At 48.5% G+C, this 18,487-nt stretch overlaps 2 protein-coding genes across 3 annotated transcripts in view; both read right to left on the bottom strand.

Moving 5' to 3' along the window:
- The window catches only part of LOC136631773 (NXPE family member 1-like), a 301,785-nt gene that overhangs the window by 182,479 nt on the left and 100,819 nt on the right, over positions 1-18,487 (bottom strand). The gene's annotated exons all lie outside the window — the stretch shown is intronic.
- The window catches only part of LOC136631774 (NXPE family member 1-like), a 109,202-nt gene that overhangs the window by 35,694 nt on the left and 55,021 nt on the right, over positions 1-18,487 (bottom strand). The window contains exon 2 of the mRNA XM_066606109.1: positions 13,549-14,240. Within this exon, the coding sequence (XP_066462206.1) occupies positions 13,549-14,219 (671 nt within the window). The 5' untranslated portion in view covers positions 14,220-14,240. The remainder of the gene's footprint in view (positions 1-13,548; positions 14,241-18,487) is intronic.

Here is an 18,487-nt window from a genome sequence, read left to right as displayed (position 1 = left end):
ACGCAGAGCCCAGTAACATTTGGTTGTAACAGTATAGAAAGACCCCTGTAACATTTCATTTACAGCAGTATAGCCAGAACCCAGTAACATTAGAATAGTAACAGCATAGGCAGACCCCAGTAACATTGTATTTGCAGCAGTAAAAACAGCCCCCAGTAACATTTCATTTACAGCAGTATAGACGGACCCCAGTAACATTTCATTTGCAGCAGTATAAACAGACCACAGAAACATTTCATTTGCAGCAGTATAGACAGACCCCAGAAACATTTCATTTGCAATAGTATAAACAGACCCCAGTAACATTTCATTTACAGCAATATAGACAGACCCCAGTAACATTTCATTTGTAGCAGTATAGACAGACCCCAGTAACATTTCAGTAGTAACAGTATAGACAGACCCCAGTAACATTTTAATAGCAGCAGCGTAGGCAGAGCCCAGTAACATTTCGGTAGGAACAGTATAGACAGACCCCTGTAACATTTAATTTACAACAGTATAGACAGACCCCTGTAACATTTCATTTACAACAATATAGACAGACCCCAGTAACATTTCATTTGCAGCAGTATAGACAGACCCCAGTAACATTTGAGCAGTATTAGTAACAGTATAGACAGATGACTGTAACATTTCTGTAGCAGCAGTATTGGCATAGCCCAGCATTAGTAACATTTCATTTGCAGTAGTATACACAGACCCCACTAACATTTCATTTGCAGCAGTATAGACAGACCCCAGTAACATTTGAGTAGTATTAGTAACAGTATAGACAGACGACTGTAACATTTCTGTAGCAGCAGTATTGGCATAGCCCAGCATTAGTAACATTTCATTTGCAGCAGTATACACAGACCCCAGTAACATTCAGTAGTAACAGTATAGACAGACCTCAGTAACTTTCAGTAGTAACAGTATAGACAGACCTCAGTAACATTTCATTTGCAGCAGTATACACAGACCCCAGTAACATTTCAGTAGCAGCAGTGTAGGAAGAACCCTTTAACATTTCAGGAGTAGAAGTATAGGCAGACCGAAGTAACATTTCTGTCGCAGAATTATAGGCAGACTCCTGTAGCATTACTGTGGCAGAAGTATAGGCAGGCAGACCCGGGTGACCTTTCTGTAGCAAGAGTGTAGGCGAAGGCCAGAAAAATCACTTGGATTACAGTGTAGGCGAGGGCCCAAAAAATTGCTGTACCAACAGTACAAATGTACCCCTGAAAAATTGCTCAACCGAGAGGGCAGGTGAAGCCCATTAATATTTTAGCTTCCTGTGTCTTAATTTGTAACTGAGCCTGGAGGCAGCCCTGTTAAAAAATTGGTTCTTGTTGAAGTTTCAATGCTTCAGTTAGAAAAGTCGAAATATTGTTAGGCAAAAGTTATATGAGCCATTTGGGCCGCAGAAAGATTGGCAGTTCAGCGTGACAGGATGTTTTAGGAGGAGGAGGACTAATATCATAGACAGATGGACAAAGGTAAATGTCCCTTTTTTTACGGTGATAGAGAAGAGTGCTTTTATCTGCGGTTGCAGCGAAAAAATTGTTTAGGTACCGCTGCTCTCCGCTGGTGGAGAAGAGAAGTCTGGGGAAATCCAGGCTTTGTTCATCTTTATGAGTGTAAGCATGTCAGCACTGTCAGTTGACAGGCGGGTATGCTTATCCGTGATGATTCCCCCAGCTGCACTAAACACCCTCTCTGACAAGACGCTAGCCGCAGGGCAAGCCAGCACCTCCAGGGCATATAGCACGAGTTCGTGCCACGTGTCCAGCTTTGACACCCAGTAGTTGTACGGAGCAGAAGCGTCACGGAGGACGGTGGTACAATCGGCTGCGTACTCCCTTACTATCTTCTTACAGTGCTCCCTCCGACTCAGCCTGGACTGGGGAGGTGTGAGACAGTCTTGCTCGGGAGCCATAAAGCTGGCAAAGGCCTTGGAGAGTGTTCCCCTACCTGCGTCTCCCCTGCTACTTGGCCCTCGGAACTGCAACTTCTGCCGCTAGCACTGTCAGATGGGAAGTTTACCATCAGTTTGTCCACCAGGGCCCTGTGGTATAGCATCACTCCCAAACCCCTTTCCTCTTCGGGAATGAGAGTGGAAAGGTTCTCCTTGTACCGTGGGTCGAGCAGTGTGTACACCCAGTAATCCATAGTGGCCAGATTTCGTCTAACACGAGGGTCACGAGAAAGGCATCCTAGCATGAAGTCAGTCATGTGTGCCAGGGTACCTGTATGCAACACATCGCTGTCCTCACTAGGAAGATCACTTTCTGGATCCTTCTCCTCCTCCTCCTCCACAGGCCATACAAGTTGAACAGATGAGAGGCAAGCCGGATGGGTACCCTCTGCAGTGGGCCAAGCTGTCTCTTCCCCCTCCTCCTCCTGAGGCTCCTCCCCCTCCTCCGCCTCCAAAACGCGCTCAGATATAGACATGAGGGTGCTCTGACTATCCAGCGACATACTGTCTTCCCCCGTCTCCTGTTCCGACCGCAAAGTGTCAGCCTTTATGCTTTGCAGGGAACTTCTCAAGAGGCATAGCAGAGGAATGGTGACGCTAATGATTGCAGCATCGCCGCTCACCATCTGGGTAGACTCCTCAAAGTTTCCAAGGACCTGGCAGATATCTGCCATCCAGGCCCACTCTTCTGTAAAGAATTGAGGAGGCTGACTCCCACTACGCTGCCCATGTTGGAGTTGGTATTCCACTATAGCTCTACGCTGCTCATACAGCCTGGCCAACATGTGCAGCGTAGAGTTCCACCGTGTGGGCACGTCGCAAAGCAGTCGGTGCACTGGCAGATTAAAGCGATGTTGCAGGGTGGCAGCGTCCGTGTTGGACTTGCGGAAATGTGCGCTGGCCCGGCGCACCTTGCCAAGGAGGTCTGACAAGTGTGGGTAGCTTTTCAGAAACCGCTGCACCACCAAATTAAAGACGTGGGCCAGGCATGGCACATGTGTGAGGCTGCCAAGCTGCAGAGCCGCCACCAGGTTACGGCCGTTGTCACACACGACCATGCCCGGTTGGAGGCTCAGCGGCGCAAGCCAGCGGTCGGTCTGCTCTGTCAGACCATGCAAAAGTTCGTGGGCCGTGGGCCTCTTCTCTCCTAAGCTGATTAGTTTCAGCACGGCCTGCTGATGCTTGCCCACCGCTGTGCTGCCGTGCGACACCGACTGCTGGCGACGTGCTGCTGACACGTCTTGATTGCGAGGTAAAGGTTGCGTTGGAGGAGGAGGAGGAGGAAGGTTTAGTGGGGGTGGCATACACCGTCGCAGATACCTGCACCGAGCTCGGGCCTGCAATTCTGGGGGTGGGTAGGACGTGAGCGGTCCCAGGCTCTGACTCTGTCCCAGCCTCCACTAAATTCACCCAATGTGCCGTCAGGGAGATATAGTGACCCTGCCCGCCTGTGCTTGTCCACGTGTACGTTGTTAAGTGGACCTTGCCAGTAACCGCGTTGGTGAGGGCGCATACAATGTTGCGGGAGACGTGGTCGTGCAGGGCTGGGACGGCACATCGGGGAAAGTAGTGGCGACTGGGGAGCGAGTAGCGCGGGGCCGCCACCATCATGTTTTTGAAAGCCTCCGTTTCCACAAGCCTGTACGGCAGCATCTCTAGGCTGATTAATTTGGCTATGTGCACGTTTAAAGCTTGAGCGTGCGGGTGCATGGCGGCGTATTTGCGCTTTCGCTCCAACGCTTCTGCTAGCGACAGCTGGACGCTGCCCTGAGAGACATAGCTGGATGGGGCCGGGGACAGCGGAGGTGAGGGTGCAGGCCGGGAGGCGCTCGTGCCTGTGTCCTGAGAGGGGGGTTGGATCTGAGTGGCAGGTTGGGGCAATGGGGGAGAGGCAGTGGTGCAACCCGGAGGCGGTGAATCGCCTTCGTCCCACCTTGTGGGGTGCTTCGCCATCATATGCCTGCGCATGCTGGTGGTGGTGAGGCAGGTAGTGGTGGCTCCCCGGCTGATCTTTGCATGACAAAGGTTGCCCACCACTGTTCGTCGGTCGTCCGCGTTCTCATTGAAAAACTGCCACACCTTTGAGCACCTTGGCATCTGCACGGTGGCTTGGTGCAAGGGGCCACTGGTTTGGGAAACAATTGGGGGATTCTTTGCTCTGGCCCTGCCTCTACCCCAGGCCACTCCACTGCCTCTTCCAACCTGTCCTGCTGCTGCACTTGTCTCTCCCTCTGAAGACCTGTCCTCAGTAGGCTTATCAAACCAGGTGGGGTCAGTCACCTCATCGTCCAGCGGCTTTTCCTCCGAATCCTCTGTGCGCTCCTTCCTCTGACTTACTGCCCTTACTAGTGCCTCACTGATAGACAACTGTGTCTCATCATAATCATCAACCTCCTCACCCATCGAAAGCTCTTGAGACAGGTGCCGGAAGTCACCAGCCTCATCACTCGGACCCCGGGAACTTTCCAAAGGTTGGGCATCGGTCACGACAAACTCCTCTGGTGGGAGAGGAACCATTTTTTCCCAATCAGTGCTGGGGCCCGAAAACAGTTCCTGGGAGTCTGCCTGCTCATCCAAATGTGTCATTTTCATGGAGTGAGGAGGCTGGGAGGAAGAAGGAGCAGCAGCGAGAGGATTCAGAGTTGCAGCAGTGGACGGCTTAGAAGACAGTTTGCTGGAGACATTGCTGGATGCACTTTCTGCCATCCACGACAGGACCTGCTCACACTGCTCATTTTGTAATAAAGGTCTACGACGTGGACCCAAAAATTGTGATATGAAGCTGGGGACCTCAGAAACTTTCCTCTCTCCTACTCCCGCAGCAGCCGGCTATGATTCACCTGGACCAGGAACTTGGCCTATACCCACACCCACACTTGGAACTCCGCATCCTCGCCCACGTCCACGTCATCTAGCCCTACCCCATACCCCTCAGCATGGTGGATTACGAATAGAGCAGACACAGAGCGGTGTAAAAAATGTTTGAATTCTTATTGGCGTGCCGTTGGAGTGAGACAGCACTTATGTAACGCAAACTGTAGCCAGGAAAAAAATAATTCAGAAGACTGCAAGCACGCCTAACTGTGCAATATGCAATACTGATACTCCTGAGCTCACACCAGCCATGCAGTGAAATGCAGAGAGTCACAGCTAGCCGTAAGGATTTTCAGTTTTTTTTTCGGTAATTTTTGTGCAATGCAATGGAATGCAGGCTATATTGCGCCAATGTGAGTTTCCCCATATGGGGGTCTGTCACAGTGCGTGAGGTTTACAGCAGACACACAGCGGTGTAAAAAATGTTTGAATTCTTATTGGCGTGCAGTTGGAGTGAGACAGCGCTTATGTAACGCAAACTGTAACCAGGAAAAAAATTATTCAGAAGACTGCAAGCACGCCGAGCTGTGCAATATGCAATATGATACTCCTGAGCTCACACCAGCCATGCAGTGAAATGCAGAGAGTCACAGCTAGCCGTAAGGATTTTCTGGGGGCTTTTTTTGGTAATTTTTGTGCAATGCAATGCAGGCTATATTGCACCAATGTGAGTTTCCCTGTATGGGGGTCTGTCACTGTGCGTGCAGTTTACAGCAGACACACAGCGGTATAAAAAATGTTTAAATTCTTATTAGCGTGCAGTTGAAGTGAGACAGCGCAAACTGCAGCCAGGAAAAAAATTATTCGGAAGACTGCAAGCAGGCCTAGCTGTGCAATAATGAGGTACTACAACTAATAGCAGCCGTGGAGTTAAATGCAGACGGTCACAGATAGCCCTAAACAGGTGCTTTTTTGGGGTACTTGTTGACAGGATTCTACAGTAGCACTGTCCCTGCCTCACCAATACTGCCCCTATACTCTGTAGAATTGGCTAAAGACTGAGAACGCAATAGTTTGCAGAGCCCAAGATGAAAGAAAAAATTTGGTGCAAAGCTGCTCCTAGAAGCAACAAGTGTAATTCACACGGTAAGATGTGGCCATAAGAAGCACCGTTGAGGTTCTTCTACACTACACACTGTCCCTGCCTGACCAATACTGCCCCTATACTACGTAGTACAGACTGCAGCCTGAGAACGCTATAGCCTGCACGTCCGATATAAAAAAAAATTGTGCAAAACTGCTCCCAGCAGCCACAACACTAATGCACACGGTGACATGTGGCCCTAAGAAGGACCGTTGGGGCTCTTGAAGACGCCAACACTCTAACTATAGCAGCAGCACCCTCCCTAATCAGCGTGTGTCTGAGGCGAGCAGCGGGCGGGAAAGATTTAAATACTCGGTGGTCACCTGATCTCACCAGCCACTTACTGCAGGCGGGGTGGGATAGGGCTGGAACCTCACTAGAAGAAGTTGTAATGCCTTCCCTGCATGTCTATTGGCCAGAAAATGGCGCTACCATTTCAGGGAAGTAAATGTTCTTGACTCGAGTAACGCGTGGTGCTCGTCTCGAATAACGAGTATCTCGAACACCCTAATACTCGAACGAGCATCAAGCTCGAACGAGTGCGCTCGCTCATCTCTATCAGAGATAAAACAACAGAGATCAACTGCTTGAAGTCACCACTGTGCTCATTCTGAGGGACCAGCTCAGTGTTAGCTTTACTTACAATGCAAAGTAGAACAAAGTAAGGTATAGTTGTCCAATCATGGGAGACAATGCCTTAAAAGTAGCAAATCATTACAAAACTTTAGTGTTGACGAATGAATACATACATAATGTCACGTGCGCATCCATTTACTATGTTTTATATGAGTAAGGACTGGAGATATAATGACTAAATAAGGTCTTTAGGAACACTCAAACCGCCCTCCCCAGCATGAAGGACCATTCAGTCCAGCTTAAACTGCTTCATGAGGGGGCGTGGCCTGCGCATGTAAGGGGGGAACAGCTTCTTCCTGGAGCTCCCCGCCACTACCGACTAAACAGAGGACTGTAGGCACACTTAAACGGCAGAAACTATCCCCAGCAACTCACCATGGGGAAGAAGAAAACACAGGGAGGACTTGGAGCTACAGAGGAGAAGGAAAGCGGGCAGATCGGCCGTTACTTCGGAGTGCCGGGAGCTGAGCGGCCGGCTTCCAAGATGGCTGCGGCACGTGGACGCCCTGCACCAGGACGACCACCACAGGAGGAAGAGAGCAGCAGCGCGGCCGGGAGCCCAGCTGGAGGCATTACAGAGCGGCAGGAGCGGGGTAAGACTTTCCAAGCACCAGACAGCAGCTTAAGAAAACCCCCCTCCTCCAGAGCTGCAGAGCTGAATGAAGCAAGCATATCTCCACAGCAGACAGCCAGCAAGATACTATCAGCACACAGGGGTGGGGGTGAATCTCTTCCCTCCAGCACTGCAAGGCTGGACACGGTGGACAGATCCCCATCAACACACAGTAATGGGAGAATGACCCCCCCCCCCCTCTAGTGCTGCAGACCCACACAATAAAGGCAGAGCTTCACAGCAATCCAAAATAAAAGCACCAACAGTCCGTGGTGCTGAGGGATACTCTCCTTACCCATCTGACACTATAGATCAAGATGAGATCTGCAAGTTCCCAACAGCACACAGTGATGGGGCAACAGCTTCCCTAATTAACATTATAGAATTACATGGGACTGGGGAATATCAGCAGGAGAAGCCAAGTCCAGAACGGAATAGCTCCCCAGTACAGATGACAGGACCATCAGATACTGAACCGCCCTGGGATTGGCAACAGCATTTAAAGGCATTACCTACTAAAGCTGATATACACCTGTTATTTCTGCAATTTGAAGAAAAACAACTCCAAACCTTATCATCACTACAAAAAGAAGTCCACCAACAGGGACACAAAATTACTGAATTAGACGAAGCACAGATCGAAACACACGCAATTTTATCAGAACACGACCAAGTGATAAAAGCCCAAGCTGCACAAATTACAGATATTTTAACGCATTTGGAGGATCTAGAAAATTGGCATCGGAGAAACAATTTGCGCATAAGGGGCCTGTCCGAGACCATAGGAAATGACCAACTGGATAAATGGGCACAACATTTCTTTTCCTCGCTCCTTCAAAGACCCATAGATCAACAGATTAACATTGACCGTATTCACAGAGCTTTGGGTCCGAAACCCACGGATCCTAAGAGGCCGAGGGATGTCATATGTAGAATCCACTTTTTCAGGGATAAAGAGGCAATTCTAAAGCAGGCACGTATTAGTAAAGAGTTGACACATGATGGAACCACAATCCTAATCCTACCTGATTTGGCAAGGCGTACGCTTCAACTACGCAAAGCTCTAAAACCAGTGGTTGATGCCCTACGAGAGAGGGAAATCCCTTACCGTTGGGGCTTCCCATTTCAACTTATAGCGACCAGGGAAGGAAAATCCGCTTCTTTCCGACATCTGAGTGACCTCTCAAATTTCCTAGAGACACTAAATCTACCACCAATTACTTTGCCGGATTGGCCCTCCCCATTATCTTTGCCCACTAGAGCACCAAGAGAGCAGTGGGAAACAGTGCCCCCAAGGCAACAAAAGAACTTGCGACGCCAAAGAGACAGTCACAACCAGTAAAAGGCTAAAAATAAAAACCGATCTGCGGCCGAACGACTTCAGCCAGCGATGACTTGGACACTTGACCAGAATCCCCAGCTTTGAGAGACAATAAAATGCCACCAACCTGACAGCAAGGGACTGAGCATAGCACCCAAACGACGGTATTAAGTCCCGCAAGAAGAAGAGAGGCAAAATCTACTTACAGGAGGGGGGAGGGAGTAGTTGATGCAAGTTTGACTAAGTTATGTTTTGTTCTCTGCCCTCCTCTTTCCATCCTTTCCTTCCTTTGTCTCTCAGAGGGTGGTTCTCAGGCTTGCTCAGAGGTCCAGGGCTGGCACCAGTGTGCAAAACACAATGTATGAAGCAGCACATAGCGGGATAGTTATCTGTTATATAAGTTTCAGAAATTCTAACCTACGTATTAACAAGGTCCAGAAAGGACCCCATTTGATCAGTCGGAGTGAGCGGGGACACTTCCCTGCTGCGCGCATCTGTGTCCCCAATAGGGCTGGACGACCGACTTTGTCGTCCCTGTATTAGTCGTCGACTAGTAACTGCCCAAACTACTCTGGACCGGTTTCCGGAGAATACCTCTTTACCTACACTCTTCCTTGGGTGTGGGAATGTTATTGTTCTTTCTATTTTTCTCTGTTCTATCTCTCTGTGTTTGGTAGGAGGGGCCGAATATGCAGCTTCTATAACATGATAGATCTCAAGTTTTGCACTTTCAACACCAGAGGCCTAAATAAACCCTCAAAGAGGGGACAAATCCTATCTCACTTGCATAAGGAAGGTGTAATGATAGCACTATTACAAGAAACCCATTTTACGCAAACCAGTACACCGAGATGCACGACACGCTATTACACCACGTGGCATCATAGTGTACACATGGACAAAAAAGTACAAGGGGTCTCAATTGCAATTCACAAGCAGCTCCCCCATCGTACTCTTGGATCGGTTTCAGATCCCGAAAGGCAGATTCCTGTTCCTAAAAATACAAATCGGACATCAAATCCTAACAATCGCTAACATGTATTTTCCCAACCAGGGTCAGGTCCAATTTGGTTTGAAAACCCTAGATAGGCTGGCTCAATTCGCAGCGGGATCGAGAGTAATCCTCGGTGGAGATCTCAACTTATGCCTGGACCCCCCACAGGATTCGTCTACAGGTAAGTCTAGTGTCTCCTTTGCAGCATTGCGTAGATTGAAGAGGAGTTTAGCTTCTATGAAGCTGGTAGATTTATGGAGGATCCTACATCCAGGATCCAGAGATTTTAGTCATTATTCAGCAGCCCACAATAGCTACGGGCGGCTGGATTATTTGTTGGTCTCACACGAACTATTGGACTTATCCCCAACAAGCAATGTGGGCACCATGGTATGGTCAGACCATGCTCCGGTCTACGGGTCACTCCAGGTCTTGGCGGGGGAGCGTGGAGGGAGGAGTACGTGGAGATTAAATGACAATATCTTAAATGACGAAATATGCCTGAGAGATATTCGCTCAACAATAGAAAATTTTATAGCGGATCACAGAAGAGATGACACGACGGCTCCTATACAGTGGGAGGCCTTGAAATGCGTAGTGAGAGGAGTCTGCATTTCACATGGAACAAGACTCAAAAAACAGCGCTCGCAGAATTTAGAGAAGAAACTAGAGGAGCTAGGGATATTAGAAGCATCAAATAAAAAGGCCCCCTCAGACAGACTTCGGGGAGATATCTCAGAGTTGCGTAACCAAATATTGTCTATTTTAGATCAGGCATCCCTCTGTCGTAGGGATAAAATCAGGGGGGGGGTATTACGTATTCGGCGACAAATGTGGCAAATGGTTGGCAAAGGCTATTCACCCTAAAACTGCCCAAAAACACATATTTGCCATCAATTCCCCCGGTGGAAGATTGTTACAGTCAACAGGGGAAATTCTTGACAAATTCCAAAAATATTATAAGGATCTGTATAACATTAAAAATAAAATAAACGAAACTCATTATGGTGAAGACGAAACCTTGAAAGCTTATCTGAACGAAAATGCTCCCCCTAGTATCCCGCTGGAAGATGCGCAGGCATTGGAAGCGGATATTACGGACCAAGAGGTTGCGGCAGTAATTAAAGACCTGAAAATGGGCAAAAGTCCGGGACCAGACGGTTTTACCCCACGATTTTATAGGGTGTGTGGGGATTTGTTGGGCCCTATGCTAACAAAGTCATTCAACGCCATATCCAGGGGGTGTCCTTTCCCCCCGCAGGCACTCCAGGCCATCATTACGGTGTTACCTAAACCAGGGAAGGACCCTCTCGAATGCAGCAATTATCGTCCTATTTCCCTCCTAAATTTAGACACCAAAATTTTCTCCAAAATTATAGCCACTCGGTTACAGCCACTTGTTTCATCTCTAATTCACGGAGATCAGGTGGGTTTTGTGCCAAGCCGCGAAGCTCGGGACAATACTCTCAGAACTTTCTCCATCATATTGAGGGCGCGGAAATTGGGAAATTCACTCAGCTTATTAACAGTTGATGCGGAGAAAGTATTCGACAGGGTCCACTGGGGCTTCTTGGAAGCGACGCTACATAGGATAGGTCTGGGTGACCGAGCAAGGGAATGGATTATGGCCCTGTATAGGAACCCCTCAGCTAGAGTGAGGGTCAATGGATCCCTGTCACAACTGCTGCAGATAAGAAACGGGACCAGACAGGGTTGCCCTCTCTCACCTACACTTTACATTCTGGTCATGGAATCACTGGCAAATGCCCTGAGAAATAAACCTGATATTAGAGGATTTAAGACGGGGACTTCGTCCCAGAAACTGGCCCTATTTGCAGATGACCTGTTAATCTATATGACCAATCCCAGGATTGACCTCCCTAATATACTCAAAGAATTTGAACAATTTGGTAGATTAAGTAATTTTAAGGTCAATGCGCATAAATCCGAAATTCTGAATGTCACGCTCCCACTAGAGGAAGTGTCCCAGCTAAGTAAATCCTTTCCCTTTAAATGGCGCGGCAATAATATTAAGTATTTGGGAATTATTATATCTTCAAACCCAGATCAGCTATATGAACTTAACTATATACCGGCGCTATCTAAACTAAAGAAGGATTTACAACAGTGGCGGTCCATTAAGATGTCATGGTTTGGTCGAATCAATGTCTTAAAGATGGATTCTCTTCCTAGATTCCTTTATTTGTTTCAGACCACTCCTATTAAGCTCCCTAGGAAGTATATGCTTACTATTAGAAGAGAAATAACAAAATTTGTCTGGGTGGGGGGGGGGGTCCAAGCCGCGATTAAAATTCAAAACACTATCCAGAACAAAAGACACAGGAGGAACGGGCTTACCCAACTTTGATCTATATCACAAAGCAGCGATTTGCAAGTGTGTCCTGGATCTCCTACACAATAGGAGTACCAAAAGGTGGGTGGCCATGGAACAGGATTTTTCACCAGGGCAGGTGCTAGGTATGTTTTGGATACCCGGGGGAGAAAATAGGAAGAAACTGACCCTATCACCCCTCATGACAAAAATTCTGAGTATATGGGATGGTTTCGCAGAAAAGAAGGGTCTAGTGTCACGCCCAGGACAACTTACACCTTTAACAGGAAATCCCGGGCTACCAATTCCAACAGATGGCAGCTCTCTGCTGGCCAAATTGGGGGTTACGACACCTTGTATCAGAGATTTACTGGAGAATGGGAACATGAAAACACTACAAAGCATTTTGGGACCTGGGGGACCAGTGACCGGAGCATGGTTTCAGTACCTCCAAATTTGTAGTTATGTCCGCTCCCTGGGCACAATGGGACAACTGAGTAGGCCCTTGACCAGGTTTGAAGAGTTGTGTGTGGCAGCTGATCCACCTAAAGCTGAAATCTCTAGCTCATACCGCATCTTGCTAGCAGAGGAGACAAAGGACGAAAAAGTGGGGTTTAAATCGCACTGGGAAAGGGAGTTGGGGCACCCAATATCAGAAAGAGATTGGGTAAAGGCATTAACTTTAACACATAAATTATCTATTTCCAACAAACTTCAGGAAACAAACTACAAATTGATCTCTCAATGGTATAGAGTTCCATCTAAACTAGCCAAGATATATCCACAGCAAACAGATAGATGCTGGAGATGCCTAGTAGAGGAGGGTACTTTCCTCCACATATGGTGGTCGTGCCCTTTGATCCATAGTCTATGGACAGATGTAAATAAACTTTACAACGCACTGACGCATGCTGGGATCACCTTCTCCCCTGAGCTGGCCCTTCTGTCGATTTTCCCGGGTTCCATCTCAGGCGCAAGAAAAGGATTGCTAAGATTTTTCATTCTGGCCATAAGACAGGTAATCCCGAGGCTATGGAAATCAATAACACCCCCATCCAGAGTACTATGGTTGGAAGCTGTGGACACGCTGAGGCAATTAGAAGAAACCATTGCTACAGACGACAACAGATTTCAAAAGTATTATGCAACCTGGGCGGTATGGCTAACAATACATTCTTCCAGTCGACTTAGTGACTGGCTCCTTAGAGGGGAAATTAACCCTTAAACCAGTAAGAAACTAGCAAAAGATTATATAATTAGGGCGGGCGGCCCGACCTGCCGAACACAGAGAAGCCTTTCTTTTCCTTTTTTTTCTTCTTCTCTTCTTTTTTTTCCTTTTCAATTTTCTCTATCTTTACCTTGAATACTTGATGGCTTTCGCTACTCTATATCCTGATACTTTATACCTGCACAGGACCTCCTCAAACTATTTTGTTGATGTTGGATATAGTTCTATATAAGGAAGATTCGATACTCATATAGTGAAAGTTATATGAAGAAAAATTATTTTTCTATTTTTTTGATGTGGCTATGTGTAAGAAGCTGTTCTTATTGATTGATTGTACGATCAAATAAAAAGCGTTTGAACCATAAACTGCTTCATGACCTTCAAACTATATTGTATTAATTCCTGAATAATGAGTGAAACCCAGATCATCTTAATGCTTTCACATAAATGTAAGCGTATCCCATGCAACCAAAGACAATCTTAATTTTCTAAAGTCGTGCACTTACTTGTCAAATAAGCTCTTCTGCACTGGAGTGAGTAAGGAACTGTTACTGAGCCACCAGCCCTTCACTTCACTCAGGGATTCACAACTGAAATTCTGAGGTCTGACACAATAAAAGAATTCTTCATCTCGCACATCTTTATACTCACACAGTTCTTGCTTTTTGTCCAGATCAAATCCACATTTCACCTCACTCTGTGCCCCTGGTTTTGTGAACTTCCCTGCATGGCCTACATAGCCATGCCATTTATTTCTATAAGTCCACAAGGCTGATGCCAGTTCACTTGGATGCATTAGAAGCACATTGATATTAACTTTCCCTTCCCAGAACAATATGAAATGGACGTGATAGGTTCCATTATTGAAATCCTCAATCCTTCCCGAGGACCCCGCCCCAAGCTCTGGTGTTGATATTCTTGCTCTTAGATAGTCTCCTCCATACGTTTTCTTCTTCCCAGTGTAATCATACACATCTACCTGAACGGTTAAATGGTCTCCGACACAATAACTGTCCTTTGGGTTGTTTAAGTAGACTTTGCTATTTTTTGCACTGGTTGCTTTCGATTTATCAGTGATGTTTATCTTGGGAATCCTTTGATCTATCTGAATGAAGATTTTCTCTATGGTCGTTTGAATTTTGGATGCACGTTGGACCTCTGTAGTTGAACACATCATGGGAATCGCTGGTCTGAAATACTGAAACAGTAAAACATTTTAGATTTCTATCCTATTCCGCACATCCTCTGACTGTCCAAAAACATTTCACTGCAGAGATATTAAAATAATTTATTTTGGTCCTAAATAGCGCAAACTTTTGCAAAATAAATGTACTGAGTTGAAATAGACATTAAAGGGGTTGTCCCATTGTGAGATGTGGGTCTATACACTTCTGTATGGCCATTACAATGCACTTTGTAATATACATTGTGCATTGTAAACTGGCTATACAGAAGTTATTTACTCACCTACAGGGGTGCCCCCTTTCCCCCCTGTGTTGACGATCCCCTTGTCCCTGGATACGACTATTTCTTCCAGCCGGCTTCTCCAGGAGTCGTACATGCGCAGTATAGATCTTCCTTCCATTGACGTGCCTGGCATTCTTTGCACATGCGCAGTAGCTCTCTTCAGTCCAGGCCTGCCGCGGTGAGGATTACAAGTGTCCAGCGGTGTGCAACTGTCAAGCAGCAGAGGGGGAGTGTAACCGGGGAGCTGTCAATGTACTGCTGTGACCGGAAGGGGGCTAGGGGGGACTGTCAAACTGTAGGTCGGATTGCCGGCAGGGGGAGGTAGGGGGAGGGGGTGTGCTGTCAAAGTGTAGGTCGGGTTGTGGGGGAGGGTGTTGTCAGTGTGGAGGTCGGGGGGCCAGTGTCAGTGTGGAGATCGGGGGTCCAGCAGGTAGGGGGGAGGTGTCAGTGTTGAGGCCAGGGTGCCAGCAGGGGGGTGGGGGTGTTGCCAGTGTGGAGGTCGAGGTGCCAGCAGGGGGGGTGTTTTCAGTGTGGAGGTTGGGGGGCCAGCAGGGAGGGGAGTCAGTGTGGAGGTCAGGGGGCCAGCAGGGGGGTGTAAGTGTGGAGGTTGGAGTGCCAGCAGAGGGGGGGGTTGTCAGTATGGAGGTGGGGGTGGGAGTCAGTGTGGAGATCGGGGGGCCAGCAGAGGGGAGGGTGTTGTCAGTGTGGAGGTTAGAGTGTAAGCAGGGGTGGTGTCAGTGTGGAGGTCGGGGTGCCAGCAGGGTGGGTGTCAGTGTGGAGGTCGAGGGCCCAGCAGAGGGGAGTTGTTGTCAGTGTGGAGATTGGGGGAATAGCAGGGGGGCAGTGTGTAGGTTGAGGTGCTGTCACATAGACTTGTCAATGTTGGGTGCTGTCACGTAGAGTTGTCGCCAGTGGTGCGGGTGTTGTCAGATAGACTTGTCGCCGGGGGTGAGGCTGCTGTCACATAGACATGTCGCTGTGGGGTGCTATCACATAGACTTGTCGCCATGGGGTGCTGTCACATAGGGTTGCCACCGTGGGGTGCTGTCACATAGACTTGTCAATGTTGGGTGCTGTCACATAAACTTGTCGCAGGGGGTGGGAGTGCTGTCACATAGACTTGTCGCCGTAGGGTTTGGGTGCTATCACATAGACTTGTCACGGTGGGGTGCTGTCACATAAACTTGTCACCAGAAGAGAAGCAAATGGCAGCATCAATGGTGTAGCAAAAAAAAATAAAGTTTTATTGCTCCATACAGCAGGTGCAATAAAATTTTATATTTTTTTGCTACACCATTGATGCTGCCATTTGCTTCTCTTCTGGAGGTATTACACTGGGGACTAAGGATCTGTGGTCCCTTAAGTGGCTGTTGCATCACGTATCTACCGTGGCCTCCGCACTTGCTTGTGCATACGGAGGTGTGCTGTGGGACTCTCCTTTTGTTACATAAACTTGTCACCAGGGGGTGCTGTCACATAAACTTGTCACTGTAGGGTGCTGACACATAGACTTATAGGGAAGGAACCACAGCACTCACAAAATATACCACAGAATATATTCTAGTGGGAGGAGGGAAAAAAAGGGACTTTTGACAGTCAAAAAGATGCAGAGCCACCGTTGGGGCTATGGACAAAAACCCCTATAAAACATGCAGTGAAAAATCGTGGAGAGTTGGCAGCATAAAGTGATCCAAAAAAATGTTTTCTTTAAAGGAACATTTTATTGTTTCATAGTTAAAAGCAGACAACATTTCAACCTCCTTGAGGTCCTTTTTAAGCCCAATAACATAAGAAACAGGGTGTGGAGTCCTTGGTTCGCACCCTGTTTCTTATGTTATTTGGCTGGAAAAAGACCTCAAGGAGGTCGAAACGTTGCCTGCTTTTAACTCTGAAACAATAAAATGTTCCTTTAAAGAAAGTGGGGTGCTGCCACATAGACTTGTCGCCAGGGGTCGCTGTCACATAGACTTGTTGTGGGGTGGGGGTGCTGTCACATAGGCTGGTCACTGTGGGGTGTTGTCACATAGACTTGTCACCATGAGGTGCTGTTACATAGACTTGTTGCCGGGGGGTGCTGTCACATAGACTTGTCACCGGGGGTGGGGGTGCTGCCACACAGATTTTTCACCTTGGTGTGCTGTCATATAGACTTGTTACCGGGGGTGGGTGCTGTCAAATAGACTTGTCGCCGGGGATGTGGGTGCTGTCACATAGACTTGTCACTGTGGGGTTTTGTCACATAGACTTGTCGCCGGGGTGCTGTCAAATAGACTTGTCACTGTGGGGTGCTGTCAAATAGACTTTTTGCCGTGGTGTGCTGGCACATAAACTTGTTGCTGTGGGGGGGTTGTCACATAGCCCTCTCACCAGAGGTGGGGGTGCTGTCACATATACTTGTCACCATGAGGTGCTGTCACATAGACTTGTCACCGGGGGGTGCTGTCACATAGACTTGTCGCCAGGGGTGGGGGTGCTGTCACACAGACTTGTCGCTGTGGGGTGCTGCCACAAAAACTTGTTGCCATGGGGTGCTGTCACATAAACTTGTTACTGGGGGTGGGGGTGCTGTCAGATAGCACCCCCACCGACAAGGCTGTCACACAGACTTGTCATTGTGGGGTGTTGTTACATAGACTTGTCACCCTTGGGTGCTGTCTCATAAACTTGTCACTGGGGGTGGGAGTGCTGTCAGATTGACTTGTCGCTGGGGGGAGTGCTGTCACACAGACTTGTCACTGTGGGGTGCTGTCACATAGACTTGATGTTGGGGGTGCTGTCACAAAGATTTGTCACCGTGGGGTGCTGTCACATAAACTTGTCACTTGGGGTGGGGGTGCTGTCAGATAGACTTGTCACCGGGGGTGGGGGTGCTGTCACACAGACATGTCGCCGTGGGATGCAGCCACATAGACTTGTTGCCGGGGTGCTCTCACATAGACTTGTCGCTGTGGGGTGCTGTCACATAGACTTGTCGCTGTGGGGTGCTGTCACACAGACTTGTCGCCGTGGGTTGCTGTCACAAAAACTTGTCAGTCTGGGGTGCTGTCACATAGACTTGTCGCTGTGGGGTGCTGTCACACAGACTTGTCGCCGTGGGTTGCTGTCACAAAAACTTGTCAGTCTGAGGTGCTGTCACATAGACTTGTTACGAGGGGAAGCCGGGGGTTGTCACAGTGATTTGTCACTTGAGGTGGGAGGAGGGCTGTGGCAGTAATTTGTCGCACTGGGGGGGTGGGCGGAGGGCTGTCACAGTAATTCATTACACAGTGTAATCCTGCCTGTGCAATGAGGGAAGGAGGTGAGCTGTGTCTATTGTGAATGGTAGGTCCTGTGTTATCCAGGTGTCACTGTACTTGTAGGGGGAGGGGAAGGGGGTGCTGTCAGTGTACTTGTGTGTGGACACTTTGGGGGGGGGCACAGCGTTCGGACATTGTGGGGGGGCACTGTGGCGTGGGGGTACTGGAGGAAGGACTGTGGGGGGCACTGTGTGTGGGCACTGTGGGGGGGGGGGGCATGTGTGTAGGGGGAACTGTGGAGGGGGCACTGTGGGGGGCATGTGTATGGGGGCTCTATGAAGGGGGACACTGTGGGAAGCACTGTGCGGGGGACACTGGAGGTGAGGACTGTGGAGGGGGGAACTGAAGGTGGGGGCCACTGTGTGTGGGCACTGTGGGGGTGCTGTCACATAGACTTGTCGCTGTGGGGAGCTGTCACATAAATTTGTCACTGTGGGGTGCTATCACATACACTTGTCACCAGGGGGTGCTGTCACATAGGGTTGCCACCGTGGGGTGCTGTCATAAACACTTGTCGCCATGGGGTGCTGTCACATAGACTTGTCAATGTTAGGTGCTGTCACATAGACTTGTTGCCGTCGGTTGCTGTCACATAGATTTGTCACTATGGGGTGCTGTCACAAAGACTTGTCGCTGTGGGATCCTGTCACGCAGACTTGTCGCCGTGGGGTGCTCTCACATA

This window comes from Eleutherodactylus coqui, chromosome 6, assembly GCF_035609145.1.
Source record: "Eleutherodactylus coqui strain aEleCoq1 chromosome 6, aEleCoq1.hap1, whole genome shotgun sequence".
NCBI lineage: Eukaryota > Metazoa > Chordata > Amphibia > Anura > Eleutherodactylidae > Eleutherodactylus > Eleutherodactylus coqui.
This window is presented reverse-complemented; position numbering and strand designations above follow the sequence as displayed.